The sequence below is a fragment of the Podarcis bocagei genome, assembly GCF_964188305.1.
Source record: "Podarcis bocagei genome assembly, chromosome: 17".
In the NCBI taxonomy this organism is placed as follows: domain Eukaryota; kingdom Metazoa; phylum Chordata; class Lepidosauria; order Squamata; family Lacertidae; genus Podarcis; species Podarcis bocagei.
Window position 1 is genome coordinate 702,710 of NC_138143.1, and position 22,274 is coordinate 724,983.

Genomic DNA, 22,274 nt, shown 5'->3' on the forward strand with positions numbered 1-22,274 from the left:
CTTTTCACGCCCACGCTTTCGGCCAGCACGTTCCGGGGGTTCGACTCGGACGAGGAACCGACACGAGACGTCCGTTCCCCGGAGGGGTCACCCTCGGGATCCGCCTCAGAACCCTCGTATTGGTGGGACGATAGGCCAGAGGAGCAGTTCCGCAGAAAGTGGCTGGAATGCTCAGGACGAGCAACGCCGCCAGGAGGAAGTGAGGGAGAGACGGACATGGACATTTTCGGGGACGACCCTGGTTTCGAGCACGGCGGCACAGAGATGGAAGCGGAGGTGACCGTCGTCGACGAGAGCAGGGAGGAAGAACCGGAAGACTTCAGATGGAGGCCCGCCACGGGAAGCGACCGATATCCGACGTTCGTCCCTTTGCAACAGCAGCCCCCAGCTCCAGCACCGGAAGGAGGGGAGGGGGGAATGGGGGGCTTCGAGGGGGGGATGGATGTCAGGGGTTTAGGAGCAGAGGCACGGGCAAGGGAGGAAACAGAGAGCGAAGGGGAGGAGGCAGAAGAAAAGATGAGTGATGACGACGACCCGAGATCTCCTAGTCTTTCCAGTGAATCAGAGGATTCACAGAAAGGAGCACCAGTGGCCAGGGCAAGGGGGGCACCCCAGGAAGATAGAGCCAGAAGGGACTCAGGGGGGAGCAGCTGGAAATCGGGACCAGCGTCACCGCCAGGAAGCAGGGAAGAGGAAGGGAGCCAGGGGGGAAGCGTTGGCAGCTCACCACAGGAGGGAGGGCATGAGTCAGGAGTGGCCACACCTCCATCGGGGAGCGAAGAAACGGTTAAGAGGAAGGTGGAAGGTTGGGCGCGCGCGCCAAGTTCAAATGCAGAGGAAGGCGGCGCAGTAAGCAGCCCCGAAAGGGAACCAGGTCCTAAAGCCCGGCGCAAGGAGGCAGGAGGGTCCGGGTCAGCGTCAGAAGAATCCCGGAAGGAGGAGGCCCCGGGGGGTAGAGGGACCCAGAGGAGGACAGTCAGGCGGAAAAGGTGGAGCAAGGCTAGGATATTAAGTTGGTGCTCACGGGGCGGAGACTCAGACGGAGCTTCGCCGATCTAGCTACTAGACGTAGAGTTTGCGCGCAGCAGCGTGAGAATGGAAACTGTAATTCAATAAAGACTTTTACTTAATGATCGCTGGCTAGCGTGATCCTCTGTGAGCTAGGATCTTCAAGCAGCTCTGACACCCATGTATATGTTTACAGGGTCATGATTCAGCCATCCGGCATCCTTAGCTAGTAGAATTCAATTATTCTCAATTGTGGAGACAGAGCAGAGATCTCCTCGAGCACTTGTGTTTTACTTCTGTGGACTTGGGTTTGTGTGTCCTGCTTTTCTTTAAGTACAAACCTCTGCAATCTGGGCAGAGCCACCGACAGCGTCTCTGGGAGGGGAGCATCACTCCTGGGAACTGTCCTTGACAGCTGGCACAGCATCTGGAAGAAGAAGAAACAGGAAAAGTTAGGAGCAACAGTCCCAACAAAGCATCTCCAGCCCTATATGCTTCTTATGTGTTTGCTTATATCCCACTCTAAAGGCCCAAGAGGCCCTAAAAATGATTCTTGCAGCACAAATGTATATCATTAAATATAGCACTAAGGACTGAAACAACATGGTGTCCAAGATTGTTCCGATAGCTTTCTTGCCATCATCCCTGGTCTTCCTTGCTAATGCCCTTCAGCCTTCAGACAGCAAAGCCTACCCTGGACCTCCAAAGCAAGGAGAACTCAGCCTGCTTCTCAGGCATCTGTGGCTGACACAAACTGGGTAGGAAGTGATGCTACAATTGCCCCACATTTAGAAGGGATTCCATATGCGGGGCCTTGAGCAAGCACTTGGCACTTGGAATAAGAGGCATTCAGGCTTTGAACTGCTCTCACACAACCCTTACCAGGCAGGGTCACAGTGTGCTCCAGAGCATACCTATGGAAGTGCTATCATAGTTACAATCAGCTACCTGGTCAGGCAAGTGGAAGTGGGAGGCGTGTAGTAACTTGGCTTCTGATCCAAGCTTCTCCGTGCCTTTCTGCCTTCCGAGTCCTTGCCTAACCTAATTATTCCAAAAGGAGGAAAGGGCAGTAGTTTTTAGCAGTGTACAAGGAAGAAGACATCAAGTACAGGTAATTTTTGTAGTGCTGTCAAGCAAAATTTCTGATACATGTCAAAAAAATGACAAGTGGGAAAATAAAAGTTTTAAGGCTAGTTGTACACTATTCTAGGTTCTGAAGTAGGTCAAGCATGGAAGAACCCATGTCCACCCCAAACAAAAAAAAAATGCTCTTGTATTTAATGAACCAGATCTCTAATGTAGAAAGGGTGTTGCAAATTCAGTGTTGCCCTATGTCAATTGTGCTTGCCAGACAGAATGATCAGTCTCCCCTCCCCCCCCCCCATTCTGGGGGTTCTCTCAACACACCAGGGCCAATTTCAGGGTGTGTGGAGGGTCACACAGGGGAAGAGCGGGGGGGAGGTGCACTGTGCAAATGGAATAATAATAATAATAATAATAATAATAATAATAATAATAATAATAATAATAATAATTTATTTATACCCCGCCCATCTGGCTGGGTTTCCCCAGCCACTCTGGGTGGCTTCCAACAAAATATTAAAATACAGTAGCCCATCAAACATTAAAAGCTTCCCTAAACAGGGCTGCCTTCAGATGTCTTCTAAAAGTCTGGTAGTTGTTGTTCTCTTTGACATCTGGTGGGAGGGTGTTCCACAGGGCGGATGCCACTACTGAGAAGGCCCTCTGCCTGGTTCCCTGTAACTTCACTTCTCGCAGTGAGGGAACCGCCAGAAGGCCCTTGGCACTGGACCTCGGTATCAGGGCAGAACGATAGGGGTGGAGATGCTCCTTCAGGTATACTGGTCCAAGGCCATTTAGGGCTTTAAAGGTCAGCACCAACACTTTGAATTGTGCTCGGAAACATACTGGGAGCCAATGTAGGTCTTTCAGGACTGGTGTTATGTGGTCTCGGCGGCCGCTCCCAGTCACCATTCTAGCTGCCGCATTCTGGATTAGTTGTAATTTCAAAGGTAGCCCCACATAGAGCACATTGCAGTAGTCCAAGCAAGAGATAACGATAGAATGTACCACTCCTGCAAGACTGTCCAAGGGCAGGTAGGGTCTCAGCCTGCATACCAGATAGAGCTGGTAAACAGCTGCCCTGGGCACAGAATTGACCTGCGCCTCCATGGACACCTGTGAGTCTAAAATGACTCCCAGGCTGCACACCCGGTCCTTCAGGGGCACAGTTACCCCATTCAGTACCAGGAAGTGTCAGGAAAAAGCAGCAATGCAAAAGCCAGCTGCAGGTGGCTGGAAAGCAAAACAGGATGTTGTGGTCTGGAACTGTACTGGTGGGAAAAAGGGGCAGTCCATTCTCTGTACTGAGCACCGGATGTTAGCTCAGAGTGTCATCTGACCTGTGCTGGAAGTACAGAGGAGGGGTAGTGACTCTACTGCCGGAGTCTGGAGGGTACAGACACGTTTCTCTGTACTGCTGAACGACAGGAATAAAAGACATGTAAAAAGGACTCCTGTCTGTCTTTCTTCCCCTCCCTGGGGAGTACAGGGAGGGAGAGAAGGAGGAGGGTGTGTTCTCCTCACGTTTGAGGAGGATCGCCGATTTATGACCTTGCCTGCCGGGAGACGCAGACGGAAGGTCAACAAGGATCCCAGCCAAATGCCTGGAGAGAGGCCAGTTTACCTGAGACCCCAGCTGGAATCCTGACATCTGGTAGCAATTCCGGTGGTTCTGATCCATGGAAATCTGCATGAGAGGTGGATGGATCGTTTGCCATCCTCTGCTCAAAGAAGATAACGTCTGCGTGCAGCCAGAAGCTGAACAGACGGCTGGACACCGAGAGGAGGTGTTTTTCCAAGCAACGGAGCTCAAGGTATGCTGCATTTCGGGCTAAAAGTGTGAACGCAGATTGATTTATTCTCTGGTTCACGGGAGCTGCGTTTGGGAAAAACAACAGCTCTGAGAGAAGAGGCCTGCAGCTCAGCCTGCATTCCAGAAATTATTGTGGTTGATAAGCTTTCGTGGAAAGTTACTGGCAGAGGGGCTGGACTGTGAGGCTGGGAAAAGCAAAACAAAACCATGGAGTGTTTTGGCTACAAACTTACGAGCTCTTGGAGGGGACTTTCCATAGCAGCCAACGTTTAGCTGCCAGGTGCCAAGAGCGTAAACAGCTTGCAGTTTGCCTGTCAGAGAAGGCAGAAAACAACTGTTGGATTTTAGAGCTTACTTGAGAGTGTGAGCTGAAGGCTTGGCTTCAAAATGGATGCCAAGAAAGGGGGGAGCCCTGCCTTGTCCATCTCCCCTGACCAGAGGCAGTTATTCATCATGGTCTGGAAAGATGACTACCCCAGAAAGGGTGAGCCAAGATGATGCTGGCCAGGTTCCTAAGAGCTCATCGAAAGCCGAGGAGAGCTTTGACCCCAGATGGGGGAGTGAAGGAACTGTTCAAGCTGCACTGGAAGTGAAAGACAGGGGGAGAGTGGAACCGAGTTCTAATTCCCCCACCGATGTTGCTGATGGAAAAGAGCATGCTGTAGCATTGAGCACTGTCCGATGTTACAATTGTGGACAGACTGGGCATCTACAGCGAAACTGTAAGAAGCCACGCCAGCCAAGAGGAGCAAAGAGCAGCTCTACGAAGCCTGAGGCGTCAGGCAAAAGCCGTACCAAGTGTCAGGTGAAACCTGCAAAGGCTTTGATGGCGAAAGGAACAATGCCAGATGTTGGGAACTCGTTTGTAATCGACACTGGAGCCACGGTTCATATGTGCCCGCACAGAGAACTGTTTTCAACGTTAAAGAAGCAAAGCTTCGCTGTGAAACAGGCCAACGGTCAGGAGTTGGAAGCGACCGGAATTGGGACTGTGTATCTTGAGAGTCTGAACTTGACTATAAACAATGTTTACCTGGTTCCAGAACTACGATTCAATCTGCTGAGTGTGTTGCAGATTGCAAAGAAAGGACTGAAACTGTCCTATGATACTAAGAGCTGCAAGATCTTCAAAGATGGAGAACTGTATCTTACTGCCAAAGAGAAAGATGGACTGTATTTGTTGACTTTTGATCAAAGTGATTACATGAAATGTAATTCTTCTGATTCTAACGTAATCTCTCTTGCAGGTGTGGCCAAGGACGCCAGGAAGGTGACCAAGAAGGTCGACAGAGCATTTCAGCGGGTGTATGCTGATGTGATTGGTCCTCTAGAACCATCTAGGGGCGGTGCAAGATTTTACCTTGTGTGTGTGGATTGTTTTACTAATTATTCTTGGGTTTTTATGATAGAAAAACCACAAGAAACCTTAGAAAGGTTTCAGGAGTTTTGTGACAAGGTTAAGAACATGCATGATGCTAACATTGATTGTCTCTTCACAGATGACAAACAAGTTTTTCTGTTACAGAAGTTTCAGAAGTTTCTGGATGGAAAAAGGATAGACCACAAAGTTGCTGTTTCAGCCGAAGCGTGGAACAGGGGGGTCTGTGTGAGGGTGAACAAAGAATTGCAAAAGGGGATGCATGCGCAATTGCTGAGTTCACATTTGCCACATGAATATTGGGCGGAGTCGTTATTGTCCTATGTTCACGTGTGGGTGAGAAAGGTCTCAAAAGAGTTGGGAAGTTCTCCTTTTGAGAAGCTGTTCCACAGAAAACCTTCTGTTGCCTATTTTAAGGTTTTCGGGTCTCATGTGAGAACAGAAGCTCCAGGTGGAGTAAAGAATGCCAGAGGCATTTTTGTGGGTTATGAAAAGGGTCTCTACAGAGTAATTTTGTCTGAATCTGGTCAGGTGATTCTCACAAAGTTTCTGGAGAGTGCTCCTGAACAGGAGCGGGTAGTAGTACACACATTTCCCACAGATGACAATTCAGATGATGATGATTTTTCTGATTTCACAGATTACAGTGGTACTGATGACGACAGTGATAGCTCAGAGAGCTCAGTTGTAACAGTCATTGAGAGGAAATCTCACAAAATGGATAGACCTTCACAAGTGAAGGATGAACCACTGTTAGCCATTGATACTGGTTCTCAACAAAATCCAGAGGTTGAACCAGTGAGCAGAGAGGATCAGCAACTCGTACGCAGGTCTAAGAGAGTCACAAAGGGTGTACCACCAAAGAGGTACTCGAAAGAGTTTGCTAACTTAGCTGTTGCATGTGTTGCTATTGTTAACAACTCAAAACAGGTTAAAGGAGTGTCTAAGTCAGAGACAAAGACACGACAGAGGGCTGCTAGCCAAGGTAATGCAGAAGCACTCATTCCTTGGAAGCCAGACAACCAGAGAGGTACACTGGTGGAACCAGTGGTGGGCAGTTCCAAGGGTGGAACTGAAACAACAGAGGACTGTTATATGTATAACAACTGTTTGTTCTCTTCTCTGGATCATGTTTTGCCCATTGATGCTTTTGGGGGAGGTTGTCAGGAAAAAGCAGCAATGCAAAAGCCAGCTGCAGGTGGCTGGAAAGCAAAACAGGATGTTGTGGTCTGGAACTGTACTGGTGGGAAAAAGGGGCAGTCCATTCTCTGTACTGAGCACCGGATGTTAGCTCAGAGTGTCATCTGACCTGTGCTGGAAGTACAGGGGAGGGGTAGTGACTCTACTGCCGGAGTCTGGAGGGTACAGACACGTTTCTCTGTACTGCTGAACGACAGGAATAAAAGACATGTAAAAAGGACTCCTGTCTGTCTTTCTTCCCCTCCCTGGGGAGTACAGGGAGGGAGAGAAGGAGGAGGGTGTGTTCTCCTCACGTTTGAGGATCACCGATTTACGACCTTGCCTGCCGGGAGACGCAGACGGAAGGTCAACAAGGATCCCAGCCGAATGCCTGGAGAGAGGCCAGTTTACCTGAGACCCCAGCTGGAATCCTGACAGGAAGTCCCCCACACCAGCCCACCCCCTGTCCCCCAAGAACAGTACTTCTGTCTTGTCAGGATTCAACCTCAATCTAATAGCTGCCATCCATCCTCAAACCGCCTTCAGACACTCACACAGGACCTTCACCGCCTTCACTGGTTCTGATTTGAAAGAAAGGTAGAGCTGGGTATCATCCGCATACTGATGAACACCCAGCCCAAGCCCTCCTGATGATCTCTCCCAGCGGCAGCATGTAGATGTTGAAAAGCATGGGGGAGAGGACAGAACCCTGAGGAACCCCACAAGTGAGAGCCCAGGGGTCTGAACACTCATCCCTTAACACCACTTTCTGAACGCAGCCCAGAAGTTAGGAGCAGAACCACTGTATAACAGTGCCCCCAGCTCCCAGCCCCTCTAGACGGTCCAGAAGGATGTTATGATCAATGGTATCAAAAGCCGCTGATAGATCCAGCAGAACTAGGAAACAGCTCTCACCTTTGTCCCTAGCCCGCCTCCGGAGATCATCGACCAGTGTGACCAAGGCAGTTTCAGTCCCATGGTGAGGCCTGAATCTTCACTGGAAGGGATCCAAATGGTCCGCTTCTTCCAGGCATGCCTGGAGTTGTTCAATGGTTATTCACTCAGTCACCTTGCCCAAGAATGGAAGATTTGAGACTGGGTGATGGTTTTTTAAGAAGTTTGATAACCGCCTCTTTCAGCGGGTCTGGGAAGGCTCCCTCACAGAGAGAAGCAGTCACCACCCTGCGAAGCCCATCACCCAGCCCTTCTCGGCTAGTTTTTATAAGCCAGGATGGGCAAGGATCAAGGAGACAGGTGGTTGGTTTCACAAGTCCAAGAGGCCTGTCCATATCCTTGTAGCTTCCACTGACAGTACTCCTTTGGTGAATTCCACCCATTATTTCCATATTTTAACTCCTCATCATCCTCAAACACTGTCACATTCAAAACACTTCAGGAATTTTACTTGGCAATACAACATTCCCTGCACCTGTGGGGTTCTGTCTACATCTCTGAGTTTAGTTACTGGCAACCAGCACAATGAATGATGATGATCATTTTATTATTTATACCCACTCTGGGCAGCTTCCAATACGTATAAAAAACAAAATAGTTTTTATATTATTCTCAAAAAATGAGGGAACAGCTATAGTTTCATCCCAGCAGCCTTTGATTATCTTAAAATTACTGTAGTCGCTGCTAGGACCATAACATTATAATTAAGTCTGCTTAGCACTACCTGCCTGCTATCTTAAGATGCAAATAAAAATTCCAGACTTTGGGGCTTCAATATAACATCCAAGCTTTCTCTCTTCCTATAGGACACACACTCCATACCAGTTTTGCTGTATGGAGTTTAAGAAAAGTTCTGGAAACTGCAAGCACTTGCTCTCCATTTTGTGACATTTTATTGGTCCTAATAAAGCTTTACCCCTACTGTGATTTTGGCACACCCACAATGCTTGCCGTTATTTGTATGTGTTTTATTCAATGGTGTATCTTGTTTTATCTTATTGAACATCACCCTGGGCTCCTTCTGGAGGAAGAGCAATTCATAAATGCAATGAATAAATAGCAGCTCCTTCAACTCAAGTGTTGCTGAACACTCCTGATGAGAGAGAATGGGGAGCAAATGGACTTCCGGGTTAGCGCCTCCGGCAATGGCGGATTTCCTCTGATCGGGAGGAATCCGCTCCGTGGAAATCAGGGTCTGGACAGCTACGGCGAGGCAGAGACCCACTAAAAACCACAGGCGGGAGAAGCCTGTGGACGTGGGATTCGGCTGGCACCTTTTGCGCCTCCCCTACTCGCGGGGAAACCCGTTTTCGGGGTTCCAGAGCGACGTGGGGTGAGTGGCGCGGTGCTTCGAATCGACTGCTTCTTTCACAGAGTGAAGCCGCATTGCTGTTGCCGGAGAGTGCTGACTTTTTCCTGTGGACAATTGGATTTTAAACAACTACCCGTGAGTAGAACGGAAAACTGGATCTATAAACACTATAATTTGGCATCGAAACGGGAAGGTTTCAAACAGGAAGTCCGCCTTCCCCTTTTGTAAATAGATTGAAGCAAAGACGTTGCAAACTAAAGTCTGGAAAGCCTTTTGTAAAGGATTAAATCTCCATCGGTTAAAACTACTAAACCCCCCTTGGAAGCAGGAGAAGAGGGGGGAAATTTTAGACTGCTTAAGCCTGCAGGAGAGAGAGTGAAGGAAGATAAATTACCACCGTTTTGAACCTGGGAACGGGCTGCCAGTAAGATCGACTTTTTGGAAAAGTTCATTGACTGTGAATAACGTATGTCGACAGACAACTAAATAAGAGAAATATATTGTTTCCATTGTTTCCTTTTGCACTTGAAAAGGAGCAAATGTAACTGAAAACCGAACTAACTTTGTTGCTGGATCTGTGTTTAAAAGGACGGATACAAATAGAAATTGTTTCCCCTAGAGGGAGTTTTTGAAACTGTTGCAGGAGTGGAGCTGGGGAATTTTCCAGCTGTAGAGATTAAAGACCGTGAGAAACAGAGATTGACCTTGGACAAGAATGTTGACAGAAGAAGCCTTAGTGATTGCATTTTGCAAGACAAGTGCTTTATTGGAACAGCTTCATAAGACGGATGTGAGGATTATTAAAATTGATAATATGGGACAAAAAATGACTGATTTGGGACAAAAAGTGAATACCTATACAGAAACAACTCAGGATTTGATTCAGGAATCTGTTTTGACATGGCAAGCTGTGGAGAAGACGAAGGAGAAAGTTGTTGTTGAACCTCAAGTAATTCAAGTGGAGAGAGCCCCGGCCTTTCAGAGGCAATTTGATGAACATAAGCTGTTGCCCTTTACAATTGAATCCAGAGAAAGCCAGATTTGGAGGGATGGAGTCCCGCTTGGATTGGAGAAGGAAAGTTGGATAGATCCCCTTATGCAGGTTTGGGACCTGGATTTGGGTCAGGGGGAGATTGGAGATGTGGGGGCCTTTAGCTTTGGAGGGACTTTGAAACACGCTCTGAAATATCTTTTGGACTTTAGTTCTGACTATGGAGAATGGGCTGACCTGTCGAGAAGGAATAAAGACTTTGTTAGGTTGAAGTTTCCCCGAGATCTACTCCTCAGTGCCAAAGGAAGGAAATTAAGAACAAGATCAGCAGAAGACAAAGTAAAGCACATGTATAAATATGAAGAAGATCTGCAGAAGGGACATGGAAAAGAGTTAAGAGCCTGGGATAGAAGATCACCAGGTTGATGGACCATATGGAATTGATAGAAAGGACTGACAGAATCCGAGACCAGGGAGAAGAGACGGTGGAAGAAGATTGGGAAAAAGTTTTTAAAAATTTATTTAGAGAAATATTGTAAAATTAATGAGTTTTAGAAAAATTGTTGGAATGAAATTATACGGCTTTAGTAGAAATGTTATAGGGAGTTAAGTATAAATAGGTTTTAGGGTTTTAATGGTAAGATAAGGTTAAAATAAACTAAGACAATTAAATGACAGAAAACAGTGAAAGATGGAAAGGATTTACTGAAATAATTAATAACTAGAACACAAAAATGGGAGGTGTGAGGAGGTCGATGAAACAAGTTAATGAAAGATAAAGATCGGCGCCAGCGTTTAATGGCGGTCGGCGCCAGCGTTTAATGGCGGTCCTCCCTCCGAGCTCCATAAAGCTGCATCTGAATGAGATTAACTGCATGACTGTTTAACCCTGGCATTAGACACGAGTCTCCCTTCTAGCAAGCAGGGGCAGAGGGGAGAAAAAGTGACTTTAACAACCTGCATGATTTATTGAAAGAAGAAAGTTCCGCTGCCTTAACCCCCTGAGATGGGCTGCCAAAATAAGGTACCAAGACAGTGAACAAAAAGGAGCAAAAAGGGTTTTCTTGTGTGTGTGTGTTTCTTTGTGGCTGATTAGCTGTTTTCCCTGTGTAAAGGTCAGAGGGGGCAGGGTTTCTGTTGAGGCAGGGGATTAGCTGTGGGAGGAGCTTATCAGAGTTTGCAGGGCAGCGGCGCGCGCCTAGCGGCGCGCGCAGTTATACCCATCTTTTAGATTTAGGGGAGCTAGTCTCAAACGTTTGTTGGGGGAGACCTAGGTTTTTTTTTCTGGGGGAAGTTATTTGTCCTGTCTTCAAGCTTTTTATGATGGAGGACCTCTGTAGCCACCCCCAACGACACGATCTCAAGATGGAAGGGGAGGGAACAGCTGCAGTCGCCTGCGATTCCTGCGCAATGTTTGCCATCTTGCCAAAGGTTGCAGGCAGCTTTACGTGCAGCAATTGCATGTTGATTGCCCTTTTAAAAGACAAAGTCCAGCAACTGGAGGAACGTGTAGCTACGCTCCAAAGAATTAGAGAGCTGGAGCTCCTCTTGGAAGCAACAGAGCACACCGTCCCCACCAAGGAGGAGACAGGGGACTCCCCTGAGAAGGAGGATAGTTCACCAACACAGGAGCCAGATATATGGAGAAACGTGACTCAAAGAAGTAGGAGGCCCAGGGTTCACTCTGATTGTTTAGAAATACACAATCGCTTTGAGGTCCTCTCCCCTAGCATGGAAGATGAAGAGCAGACTCCATTTGAGGATCACTCCCTCATTACAGTCAATCAGGTATATGAAGACGAGCAGCAAAGTCAGTCCTCAGGGAATGTGCAGGCGACCTTGGAACGGACAGCTCACGGAAGAACCCCGACCAAACCCAAGAGGAGGCGTGTAGTGGTGATAGGGGATTCCCTACTGAGGGGAACAGAAGCAGTGATCTGTGGGCCTGACAAGATGTCTCGGGAAGTGTGCTGTCTCCCCGGGGCTAAGATCCAAGATGTAACTGAACGACTGCAAGGAATCATAAAACCCACTGACAAATACCCCTTCCTCTTGGTTCATGTGGGAACCAATGACACTGCAAGCAATAACCTCCAGAAGATCAAAAGAGACTACGAGGCTCTTGGCAGGAAATTGAAGCAACTAAATGCACAAATTGTCATCTCATCTGTCCTCCCAGTTGAACGACGTGGCCCAGGGAGAGAGGGGAAAATAGTGGAAGTGAACAGCTGGCTTCGCAAATGGTGTAAACAGGAACGGTTTGGATTCTTAGATCACGGACTGCAGTTTCTTGAAGATGGACTTCTGGCAAGTGATGGGCTGCACCTCACAACGGTTGGGAGAAATGTTTTTGCCAAAAATCTCAGAAACCTCATCAGGAGGGCTTTAAACTGACTAATGTGGGGGAGGGAGACAGTGCTCCTGAAGGTAGGAGTCTATCAATTAATGAAGATGATCATCCAAATGTCATAGACCAAATGGAGCAAACAGCACGCGGACCTAGTGGTGGGAGGAATAAATCCTTAAATAAGAGACACAGGGGAATGATTAATGGACTTCAATGTCTGTACACTAATGCGCAAAGCATGGGAAATAAACAAGATGAGCTTGAGCTCTTGGTACAGCAAACTAAATATGACATAATAGGCATCACTGAAACCTGGTGGGATAAGTCCCACGATTGGAATGTAATAATGGGGGGATACAATCTATTTCAGAGAAACAGACCAGACAAGAAAGGAGGAGGAGTGGCGTTATATGTCAGGGATGTGTATACCTGTGAAGAGATCCAAGATTTAGAACCTCAAAGCCAAAGTGAGAGCATTTGGGTCAAAATTAAGGGAGAGAAGAATAACAGAGACCTCATTGTGGGAGTTTACTATAGATCCCCAAGCCAAACGGAGGACATAGATGATGCCTTCCTGGAACAGATGGCCAAGCATGCAAAAGGAAGGGAGATAGTAGTAATGGGGGACTTCAATTACCCAGATATTTGTTGGACGTCAAACTCAGCCAAGAGCATAAGGTCAAACAGATTCCTCACTGACCTTGCAGACAACTTCATTGTCCAGAAAGTGGGAGAAGCAACAAGAGGAACAGCCGTTTTAGGTCTGGTCCTAACCAATGTTGATGACTTGGTTAGTGGGGTAGATGTGGAAGGATCATTAGGCGCAAGTGATCATGCTCTTCTGAAGTTTACTATACAGCGGAAAGGAGCAGCCAAGCATACTAGGACTCAATTTCTTGACTTTAAGAAAGCCGACTTCATAAAACTTAGGGAAGTGCTGGGTGAGATCCCATGGACAGCAATACTAAAAGGAAAGGGAGTTCATGATGGCTGGGAGTTTGTTAAGAGGGAGATAGTAAAAGCACAACGTCAGGCAATACCATTGAGACGGAAACATGGAAAGTGCCTAAAGAAGCCAGGGTGGCTATCTAAAGAACTTTTAACTGAATTAAGATTAAAAAAGGATGTGTACAAAAAATGGAAAAGGGGGGAAACCACCAAAGAGGAATTCAAACAAATAGCCAGCACGTGTAGACACAAAGTCAGAAAAGCTAAAGCACAGAATTGAACTCAGGCTTGCTAGAGAGGTTAAAAGCAACAAAAAAGGCTTTTATGGGTATGTTCGTAGCAAAAGGAAGAACAAAGAAAAAGTGGGGTCACTCAGAGGAGAAGATGGTGAAATGCAAACAGGGGACACAGAAAGGGCTGAACTCCTCAATGCCTTCTTTGCCTCAGTCTTCTCCGATAAAGAAAACAATGCCCGACCTGAAGAATTTGGAGCAAATGATTCAGCAAAGGAAACACAGCCCAGAATAACTAAGGAGATAGTAAAAGAATATTTGGCTAGTTTAGATGTATTCAAATCTCCAGGGCCAGATGAACTGCATCCAAGAGTTTTAAAAGAACTGGCAGATGTGATCTCAGAACCACTGGCAGTCATCTTTGAGAATTCCTGGAGAACAGGCGAAGTCCCGGCAGACTGGAGGAGGGCAAATGTTGTCCCTATTTTCAAAAAGGGGAAAAGAGAGGACCCAAATAATTACCGCCCAGTCAGTCTGACATCAATAGCAGGGAAGATTCTGGAGCAGATCATTAAGCAAACAGTCTGTGAGCACCTAGAAAGGAATGCTGTGATCACCAATAGTCAGCATGGATTTCTGAAAAATAAGTCATGTCAGACTAACCTGATCTCGTTTTTTGACAGAATTACAAGCCTGGTAGATGAAGGGAACGCAGTGGATGTAGCCTACCTTGATTTCAGCAAGGCATTTGACAAGGTGCCCCATGATATTCTTGTAAAGAAGCTGGTAAAATGCGGTCTTGACTATGCTACCACTCAGTGGATTTGTAACTGGCTGACTGACCGAACCCAAAGGGTGCTCATCAATGGTTCCTCTTCATCCTGGAGAAGAGTGACTAGTGGGGTGCCACAGGGTTCTGTCTTGGGCCCGGTCTTATTCAACATCTTTATCAACGACTTGAATGATGGACTCAAGGGCATCCTGATCAAATTTGCAGATGACACCAAACTGGGAGGGGTGGCTAACACCCCAGAGGACAGGATCACACTTCAAAACGACCTTGACAGATTAGAGAACTGGGCAAAAACAAACAAGATGAATTTTAACAAGGAGAAATGTAAAGTATTACACTTGGGCAAAAAAAATGAGAGGCACAAATACAAGATGGGTGACACCTGGCTTGAGAGCAGTACATGTGAAAAGGATCTAGGAGTCTTGGTTGACCACAAACTTGACATGAGCCAACAGTGTGACGCGGCAGCTAAAAAAGCCAATGCAATTCTGGGCTGCATCAATAGGAGTATAGCATCTAGATCAAGGGAAGTAATAGTGCCACTGTATTCTGCTCTGGTCAGACCACACCTGGAGTACTGTGTCCAGTTCTGGGCACCACAATTCAAGAAGGACACTGACAAACTGGAACGTGTCCAGAGGAGGGCAACCAAAATGGTCAAAGGCCTGGAAACGATGCCTTATGAGGAAGGGCTAAGGGAGCTGGGCATGTTTAGCCTGGAGAAGAGGAGGTTCAGGGGTGATATGATAGCCATGTTCAAATATATAAAAGGATGTCACATAGAGGAGGGAGAAAGGTTGTTTTCTGCTGCTCCAGAGAAGCGGACACGGAGCAATGGATCCAAACTACAAGAAAGAAGATTCCACCTAAACATTAGGAAGAACTTCCTGACAGTAAGAGCTGTTCGACAGTGGAATTTGCTGCCAAGGAGTGTGGTGGAGTCTCCTACTTTGGAGGTCTTTAAGCAGAGGCTTGACAACCATATGTCAGGAGTGCTCTGATGGTGTTTCCTGCTTGGCAGGGGGTTGGACTCGATGGCCCTTGTGGTCTCTTCCAACTCTATGATTCTATGATTCTATGATTCTAACTGCTTTTAGAAACTGCTTTTAGAAACTGGCTACTTGTTACCTGTTATTTGTTACAAAGTTTAACTGATACAAAGTTTTGGGACTTTGCTGCAACAATTTACTGGACAGCGTTGGCAGAGAAACTACAGTGGTGCCTCGCAAGACGAAATTAATTCGTTCCGCAAGTCTCTTCGTCTTGCGGTTTTTTCGTCTTGCGATGCACGGTTTCCCATAGGAATGCATTGAAAATCAATTAATGCGTTCCTAGGGAAACCGCCTTCAGACCAGGTCCGGGGACAGTCTGTCCCCGGACCTCTTCTGAAGGCTGGGGGGGGGGGACAAGGGCTTTTCTTCCCACCCCCAGCATTTTTAAAAACCCTGGGACAGCGGAGGACTTCTCCGCTGTGCGGGGCTATCTTAAAATGCTGGCGGGCGGCATTTTAAAATCGCCCCGGACAGCGGAGGACTTCTCCGCTGTCCGGGGCGATTTAAAAGCCCCTGGGAAGGCAGGCAGGGGGGACAAAGACTTTCGCCCCCTGCCCGCCTTCAGAAGGTGTCCCCGCCCCCCCGCCCCACTTCGGAACAGCTTTCCGAAGTGGGGCGGATGGGACAGGTGTCCCCGCCCCCCCGCCCCACTTCGGAAAGCTGTTCCGAAGTGGGGCGGCGGCGGCAGGTGTCCCCGCCCCCCCGCCCCACTTCGGAACAGCTTTCCGAAGTGGGGCGGCGGCGGCAGGTGTCCCCGCCCCCCGCCCCACTTCGGAACAGCGTTCCGAAGTGGGGCGGCTGGGGCAGGTGTTCCCCCGAGCGCTTCTAAAGGCGGGCGGCGGTGAGGGAATCCCTTGGACCACCGCCGGACTTCAAAAGTGCTTCGGGAAGTCCCGCGGGGGGCCAAGGGATTCCCTCCCAGCCGCCCGCATTTAAAAGCACTCTGGGCAAAGCAGCGAAGTGCGCTGCTTTGCCCAGAGTGCTTTTAAAAGGGGGCGGCTGGGAAGGAATCCCTTGGCCCCCCGCCGGACTTAAAAAGAGCTTCGGGAAGTCCCGCGGGGGGCCAAGGGATTCCCTCCCAGCCGCCCGCATTTAAAAGCACTCTGGGCAAAGCAGCGAAGTGCGCTGCTTTGCCCAGAGTGCTTTTAAACGCAGGCGGCTGGGAAGGAATCCCTTGGCCCCCCGCCGGACTTAAAAAGAGCTTCGGGAAGTCCCGCGGGGGGCCAAGGGATTCCCTCCCAGCCGCCCGCATTTAAAAGCACTCTGGGCAAAGCAGCGAAGTGCGCTGCTTTGCCCAGAGTGCTTTTAAAAGGGGGCGTTTGGGAAGGAATCCCTTGGCCCCCCGCCGGACTTAAAAAGAGCTTCAGGAAGTCCCGCGGGGGGCCAAGGGTTTCCCTCCCAGCCGCCCGCATTTAAAAGCACTCTGGGCAAAGCAGCGAAGTGCGCTGCTTTGCCCAGAGTGCTTTTAAAAGCGGGCGGCTGGGAAGGAATCCCTTGGCCCCCCGCCGGACTTAAAAAGAGCTTCGGGAAGTCCCGCGGGGGGCCAAGGGATTCCCTCCCAGCCGCCCGCATTTAAAAGCACTCTGGGCAAAGCAGCGAAGTGCGCTGCTTTGCCCAGAGTGCTTTTAAAAGCGGGCGGCTGGGAAGGAATCCCTTGGCCCCCCGCCGGACTTAAAAAGAGCTTCGGGAAGTCCCGCGGGGGGCCAAGGGATTCCCTCCCAGCCGCCCGCATTTAAAAGCACTCCGGGGAAAGCAGCGAAGTGCGCTGCTTTGCCCAGAGTGCTTTTAAAAGCGGGCGGCTGGGAAGGAATCCCTTGGCCCCCCGCCGGACTTAAAAAGAGCTTCGGGAAGTCCCGCGGGGGGCCAAGGGATTCCCTCCCAGCCGCCCGCATTTAAAAGCACTCCGGGGAAAGCAGCGAAGTGCGCTGCTTTCCCCGAGCGCTTCTAAATGCGCTGCGCTTCCCCGCTGTCCCAGAGATTTCCCTATGGGCTTTCGTCTTGCGAAGCAAGCCCATAGGGAAATTCGTTTTGCGAAGCGCCTCCAAAACGGAAAACCCTTTCGTCTAGCGGGTTTTCCGTCTTGCGAGGCGTTCGTCTTGCGGGGCACCACTGTATACAGAAAAAGTGTTGCAGCATTTATATTGAAGTTGCTTGGTTTCTTTGTTCTTTGTTCCTTCTTGTTTCCTATACTTGGACATTTTGGATTGCTCCCTCTAGAGGGTTGAGCAGTAACAGTTGCAACGCAATAGAATAAGACAGAGGAATTTTCCAGTAGGAAACTGCTCCTGTGAGAACGTCCTTGGGACATGAGTGGCCCAGTAGATGAGATAACAACCAGAGCTAAAGCAAAACAACAGCAAAAGAAAAGGGGCTCAATATCAAGTTTAACACCGGCAGGAGCAGCTGGGCAAGAGAAAGTGACAGCCGCTTCCATGGATTCAATGACACAGGCATTGCTCAAGATAAACCAATCTTTAGAAGCTTTAACAAAGCAGAGTACAGAAAATTCACAAAAACTCACAGAATTAACAGCAAGGTTGGACTTGAACACGAAAAGTGTGACATCCAATATGGAATCTATAAATAAGCTGATTGAAGAAAATTCTGCAACACGCAAGATTGCAGAGGACGCCAGAAATATTGCTGAAGAGACACAGGGAAAACTAGAACCAATCTCCAAAAAAGTGTATGAACATGATGCGGCTCTGTCTTTGATGGAATTACAGAGGAAAGAGAGAAACTTGAAATTAAGACTAGTTCCTGAAAGTGAAGGGGACAGTCTTGTGGAGTTCCTCACACAAGAGTTTTCTGACTTTAGGCAGGAAGAATTGCAGGAGGAAGAATTCAAGATAACAGCAGCATTCAGACTGGGCAGGAGACAGAATACAAAGACCCCGAGGGATTGTCTGATTACTTTAAGATCCAGGGAAGAAAGAGACAAAATATTAAAGCTACATTACCAAAAGGCCTTGGAAATAGAAAATTCTCATATACAAATCTTTAAGGACATCCCTAAATATATCCTGGAGGTGAGAGCCTTCTATAAAGATCTGGTCTACCTGCTGAAAAGAAACAACATACTTTTCAGGTGGGAGTTTCCACAAGGACTGTCCTTCAACTACAAGGGAAAGAAGGTGAAAATAAAAACAATTCAAGACAAAGAGAAGTTTTTGGAGAGAAACCACGAAGATTTACAGAAGGGAACGGTAGACCCAATCTCAGAGGTAAAAGGAGTAGTAGACATTTTGAATTTATCGTTTGGACTTAAAACCACCACCGTCAGAGGAAGAGCAGCAACTTGGAGCGGTTGGAGGCGTAACTGATAAATAACAAGATGGCCCTGCAATTCCTTAGTTGGAATTGTAATGGGCTGAACATCCCTTCGAAAAGACGCCAAGTTTTTCATATTTTGAAAAGAGAACAATTGGACTTGATCTGTTTACAAGAAACAGGGTACACAGGAAATTACTTATAAATAAAAGATTAGGACAGGAATTCATCTCATCGGACAAAGTTAAGAAAAGAGGAGTGGTGATTTATGCAAAGGAGAAATTGGCTTCAAAAATGATGTTTAAAGATGAACAAGGAAGATACTTGGCAATTGAAATACAAACACAAGGAGAAAAACTGTTAATAGACGAAATTTACGCACCAAATGAAGGTAAGGCAGAATTTTTTAAGAAGCTGCATGAAACTCTGATGGACTACTTGGACTATAATGTAATAATTATGGGAGACATGAATGGAGTGGTTTCGACAAATATGGACAAGGCACAAAGACAGACAATCTCCAAGGAAGGAAGACTTCCAAAAACTTTTTTTGAAATGACTGAAAATATGGACCTAATAGATATTTGGAGAACAAGGAACCCTCTCGAGAGAGAGGGAACTTTTTTCTCTCAAGCAATGATGACTTGGACCAGAATTGACCAAATTTGGATTACTAGTGGGCTGGCTCCAAAGATCAAGAAAGTGGAAATCTGCCCAAAGACTTGCTCTGACCATAACACCGTGAAGATGGAGATGAAACTTTCAACAACTGGTCAATTTAGATGGAGGATGAATGACACCCTGTTTCGAGATGAGGAGATTCACAGAAAGGCACAAAAAACTCTAAAGGACTATTTTGAAATAAATCTAAAAACTGATGTAGAAAAAAGAGTGATCTGGGACACAAGTAAAGCTGTGATGCGAGGATTTCTAATTCAGCAAAATTCAGTAAAAAAGAGAAAACAGAATGAGAAGAAGGAAAAGATCCTGGAAAAGATAAATGAAGGTGAGAAGAGATTAAGATCAAAACCAAAGTCCCAGGAGATTTTGAGAGAGATTAAGTTATACCAGACACAATACATGGAATTGACGAATCAAGAGATTGAATGGAAGATAAAGCAAATGAGACAAAAGACATTTGAATCGGCAGATAAATGTGGTAAGCTTCTGGCTTGGCAATTGAAGAAAAGAGAAATTAAATACGGTTACAAACCTAGAAGTGGATGGAAAGAATATATCTAAACCTAATGAGATTAGAAACTGCTTTTTGAGTTAATTTAAAAAATTATACTCACAAGGACCACAGAAGGAAGAAGATATAGATGAATTTCTTAAAAAATATGGATTACAAAAAATCTCTCATCATAGCAAGGTGGAGTTGAATCAGAGAATAACAGAACAAGAGATAGAGGGTGCCATTCAGAGCATGCAATTGGGCAAATCTCCAGGACCAGATGGACTGACTTCCAGATATTATAAAGCTTTGAAGGAGTGGTTGATACAACCGTTAAAGGAAGTCTGCAACGAGATTTTAGAGGGGGAAAAGGCACCAGAGTCGTGGAAAGAGGCGTATATTACACTCATACCAAAGACAGAGACTGAAAAGACTCAACTCAAGAACTACCGCCCAATATCATTACTTATTGTGGATTACAAAATTTTTGCAGACATTTTGGCTAAAAGATTGAAAAGAGTTTTGATGGAAAAGATTCATAAGGACCAAGCAGGCTTTCTCCCAAAAAGGTATTTATCAGATAATGTGAGGAACATAATAGACATTTTGGAACTACTGGAGGTGAATATAAACACTAAAGCAGTTTTGATTTTTGTAGACGCGGAGAAAGCCTTTGACAATATTTCTTGGAGTTTTATGAAAAAGAATCTTCATGGGATGGGGGTGGGTCAGGGATTTGAGAATGGTATGGGTGCGATATACTCTGAACAAAAAGCTAAGTTGATTGTAAATAACGTGATAACTGAAGACTTTAAGATAGAAAAAGGGACACGACAGGGGTGCCCAATCTCCCCATTACGTTTTATTTCTGTTCTGGAGGTATTGCTCAATATGATTAGAGATGACCAGCAGGTTAAAGGTGTACAGGTCGGAGCCAAACATTATAAGTTAAGGGCCTTTGCAGATGACTTAGTACTTACTTTACAAGAGCCAGACACTAGTACAAAAAGAGTGTTGGAGTTAATTCAAGAATTTGGTCAAGTAGCCGGATTTAAATTGAATAAACAAAAGACTAAGGTTTTTGAAAAAAATTTAACAGTTATGGAGAGGGAGAAGTTCCAGAATGAAACAGGTTTGACAGTGGTGAAGAAGGTGAAATATTTAGGAGTTTATTTGACATCTAAAAATTTGAATTTGTATAAAGACAACTATGAAAAGTGTTGGTCAGAAATTAAAAAAGATCTAGAAATATGGTCAAATTTGAAACTGTCAATGTTAGGCCGAATTGCAGTTATTAAGATGAATGTATTGCCTAGAATGTTATTTTTGTTTCAAACATTGCAAATCCTTGACAAGATGGAATGTTTCAAGAGGTGGCAGAAGGATATTTCGAAATTCGTCTGGCAGGGCAAAAAACCCAGAATAAAATTTAAAATTTTGACGGATGCAAAAGAAAGAGGGGGATTTGCCCTGCCGGACTTAAAGTTGTACTATGAAGCAGCAGCATTCTGCTGGCTGAAAGAGTGGATGCTCCTCGAGAATACAGACATCTTGGATTTGGAAGGTTTTAATAACGCATTTGGTTGGCATGCATATTTATGGTATGACAAAATTAAGGTGCATAGGGCCTTTAAAAATCACATTGTCAGGAAAGCTTTATACAATGTTTGGATAAGATATAAAGATCTGTTGGAAAATAAAACCCCTAGATGGTTGTCACCTTTGGAGGCTAAATCGCTGAAAAAACTCAATATGGAGGCCAAATGGCCGAAGTATTGGGAAATTTTGGAACAAGATGGAGATAAGTTGAAGTTACAGAGTCATGAGAAATTGAAACCTAAAGTACGAGACTGGCTCCATTATTATCAAATAATGGAGGTGTATAAACAAGACAGGAAAATTGGCTTCCAGGTGGAGAAATCAAAATTAGAAACTGAACTGTTAGAACCTGTCAGGGGTTCAGGAGCAGAGGCGAGGGCAAGGGAGGAAACAGAGAGCGAGGGGGAGGAGGCCGAAGAAAAGATGAGTGATGACGACGACCCGAGATCTCCGAGTCTTTCCAGTGAATCAGAAGATTCACAGAAAGGAGCGCCAGTGGCCAGAGCAAGGGGGGAGCCTAGGGGGACACCCCAGGAAGAAGGGTCCAGAGGGGGCTCAGAGGGCAGCAGTTGGAAATCGGGGCCAGCGTCACCAACAGAGCGCAGTGGAGAGGAAGGGCGCCAGGTATCGAGCTCTGGCAGCTCGCAGCAGGGGGGAGGGCATGAGTCAGGAGTGGGCACACCTCCATCGGGGAGCGAAGAAACGGTTAAGCAGAAAGTGGAAGGTTGGGCGCGCGCGCCAAGTTCAAATGCACAGGAAGGTGGCGCAGTAAGCAGCCCGGAAAGGGAGCCAGGTCCTAAAGCCCGACGCAAGGAGACAGAAGGGTCCGGGGGGTCAGCGTCAGAAGAGTCCAGGAAGGAAGAGACCGCGGGGGGCAGAGGGACCCAGAGAAGAACGGTCAGGCGGAAAAGGTGGAGTAAGGCTAGGGTATTAAGCTGGTGTACAGGGGGCGGAGACTCAGACGGAGCTTCGCCGGTCTAACCCATAAGACGTAGAGCTGCACGCGGCAGCTTGAGAATGGAAACTGTAACTCAATAAAGACTTTTATAAAGTGAACGCTGGCTAGCGTGATCCTCTGTGAGCTAGGATCTGGAAGCAGCTCTGACAGAACCCAATACTAAGAATTTGTCAAGAATGTAT

At 46.9% G+C, this 22,274-nt stretch overlaps 1 protein-coding gene and 1 long non-coding RNA gene across 15 annotated transcripts in view; one reads left to right on the plus strand and one right to left on the minus strand.

Annotated features, from left to right (window-relative positions):
• LOC308577293 (methyl-CpG-binding domain protein 1-like) overlaps positions 1 to 22,274 on the minus strand; it is a 178,683-nt gene that overhangs the window by 130,288 nt on the left and 26,121 nt on the right. For 13 of the 14 annotated variants that reach the window (XR_014003572.1, XR_014003573.1, XM_081177353.1 and 10 more), the window contains one exon: positions 1,350 to 1,435. Coding sequence is in view for 12 of the 14 variants with exons in the window: in XM_081177353.1 (XP_081033479.1) it covers positions 1,350 to 1,435 (86 nt within the window). In the remaining 2 variants the exon portion in view is untranslated. Of the gene's footprint in view, positions 1 to 1,349; positions 1,436 to 1,956; positions 2,050 to 22,274 lie in introns of all 14 variants that reach the window. The other variant, XM_081177354.1, reaches the window with a different exon arrangement.
• Positions 1 to 22,274, plus strand: part of LOC308577359 — a 207,657-nt gene that overhangs the window by 108,783 nt on the left and 76,600 nt on the right. The window lies entirely within an intron of this gene.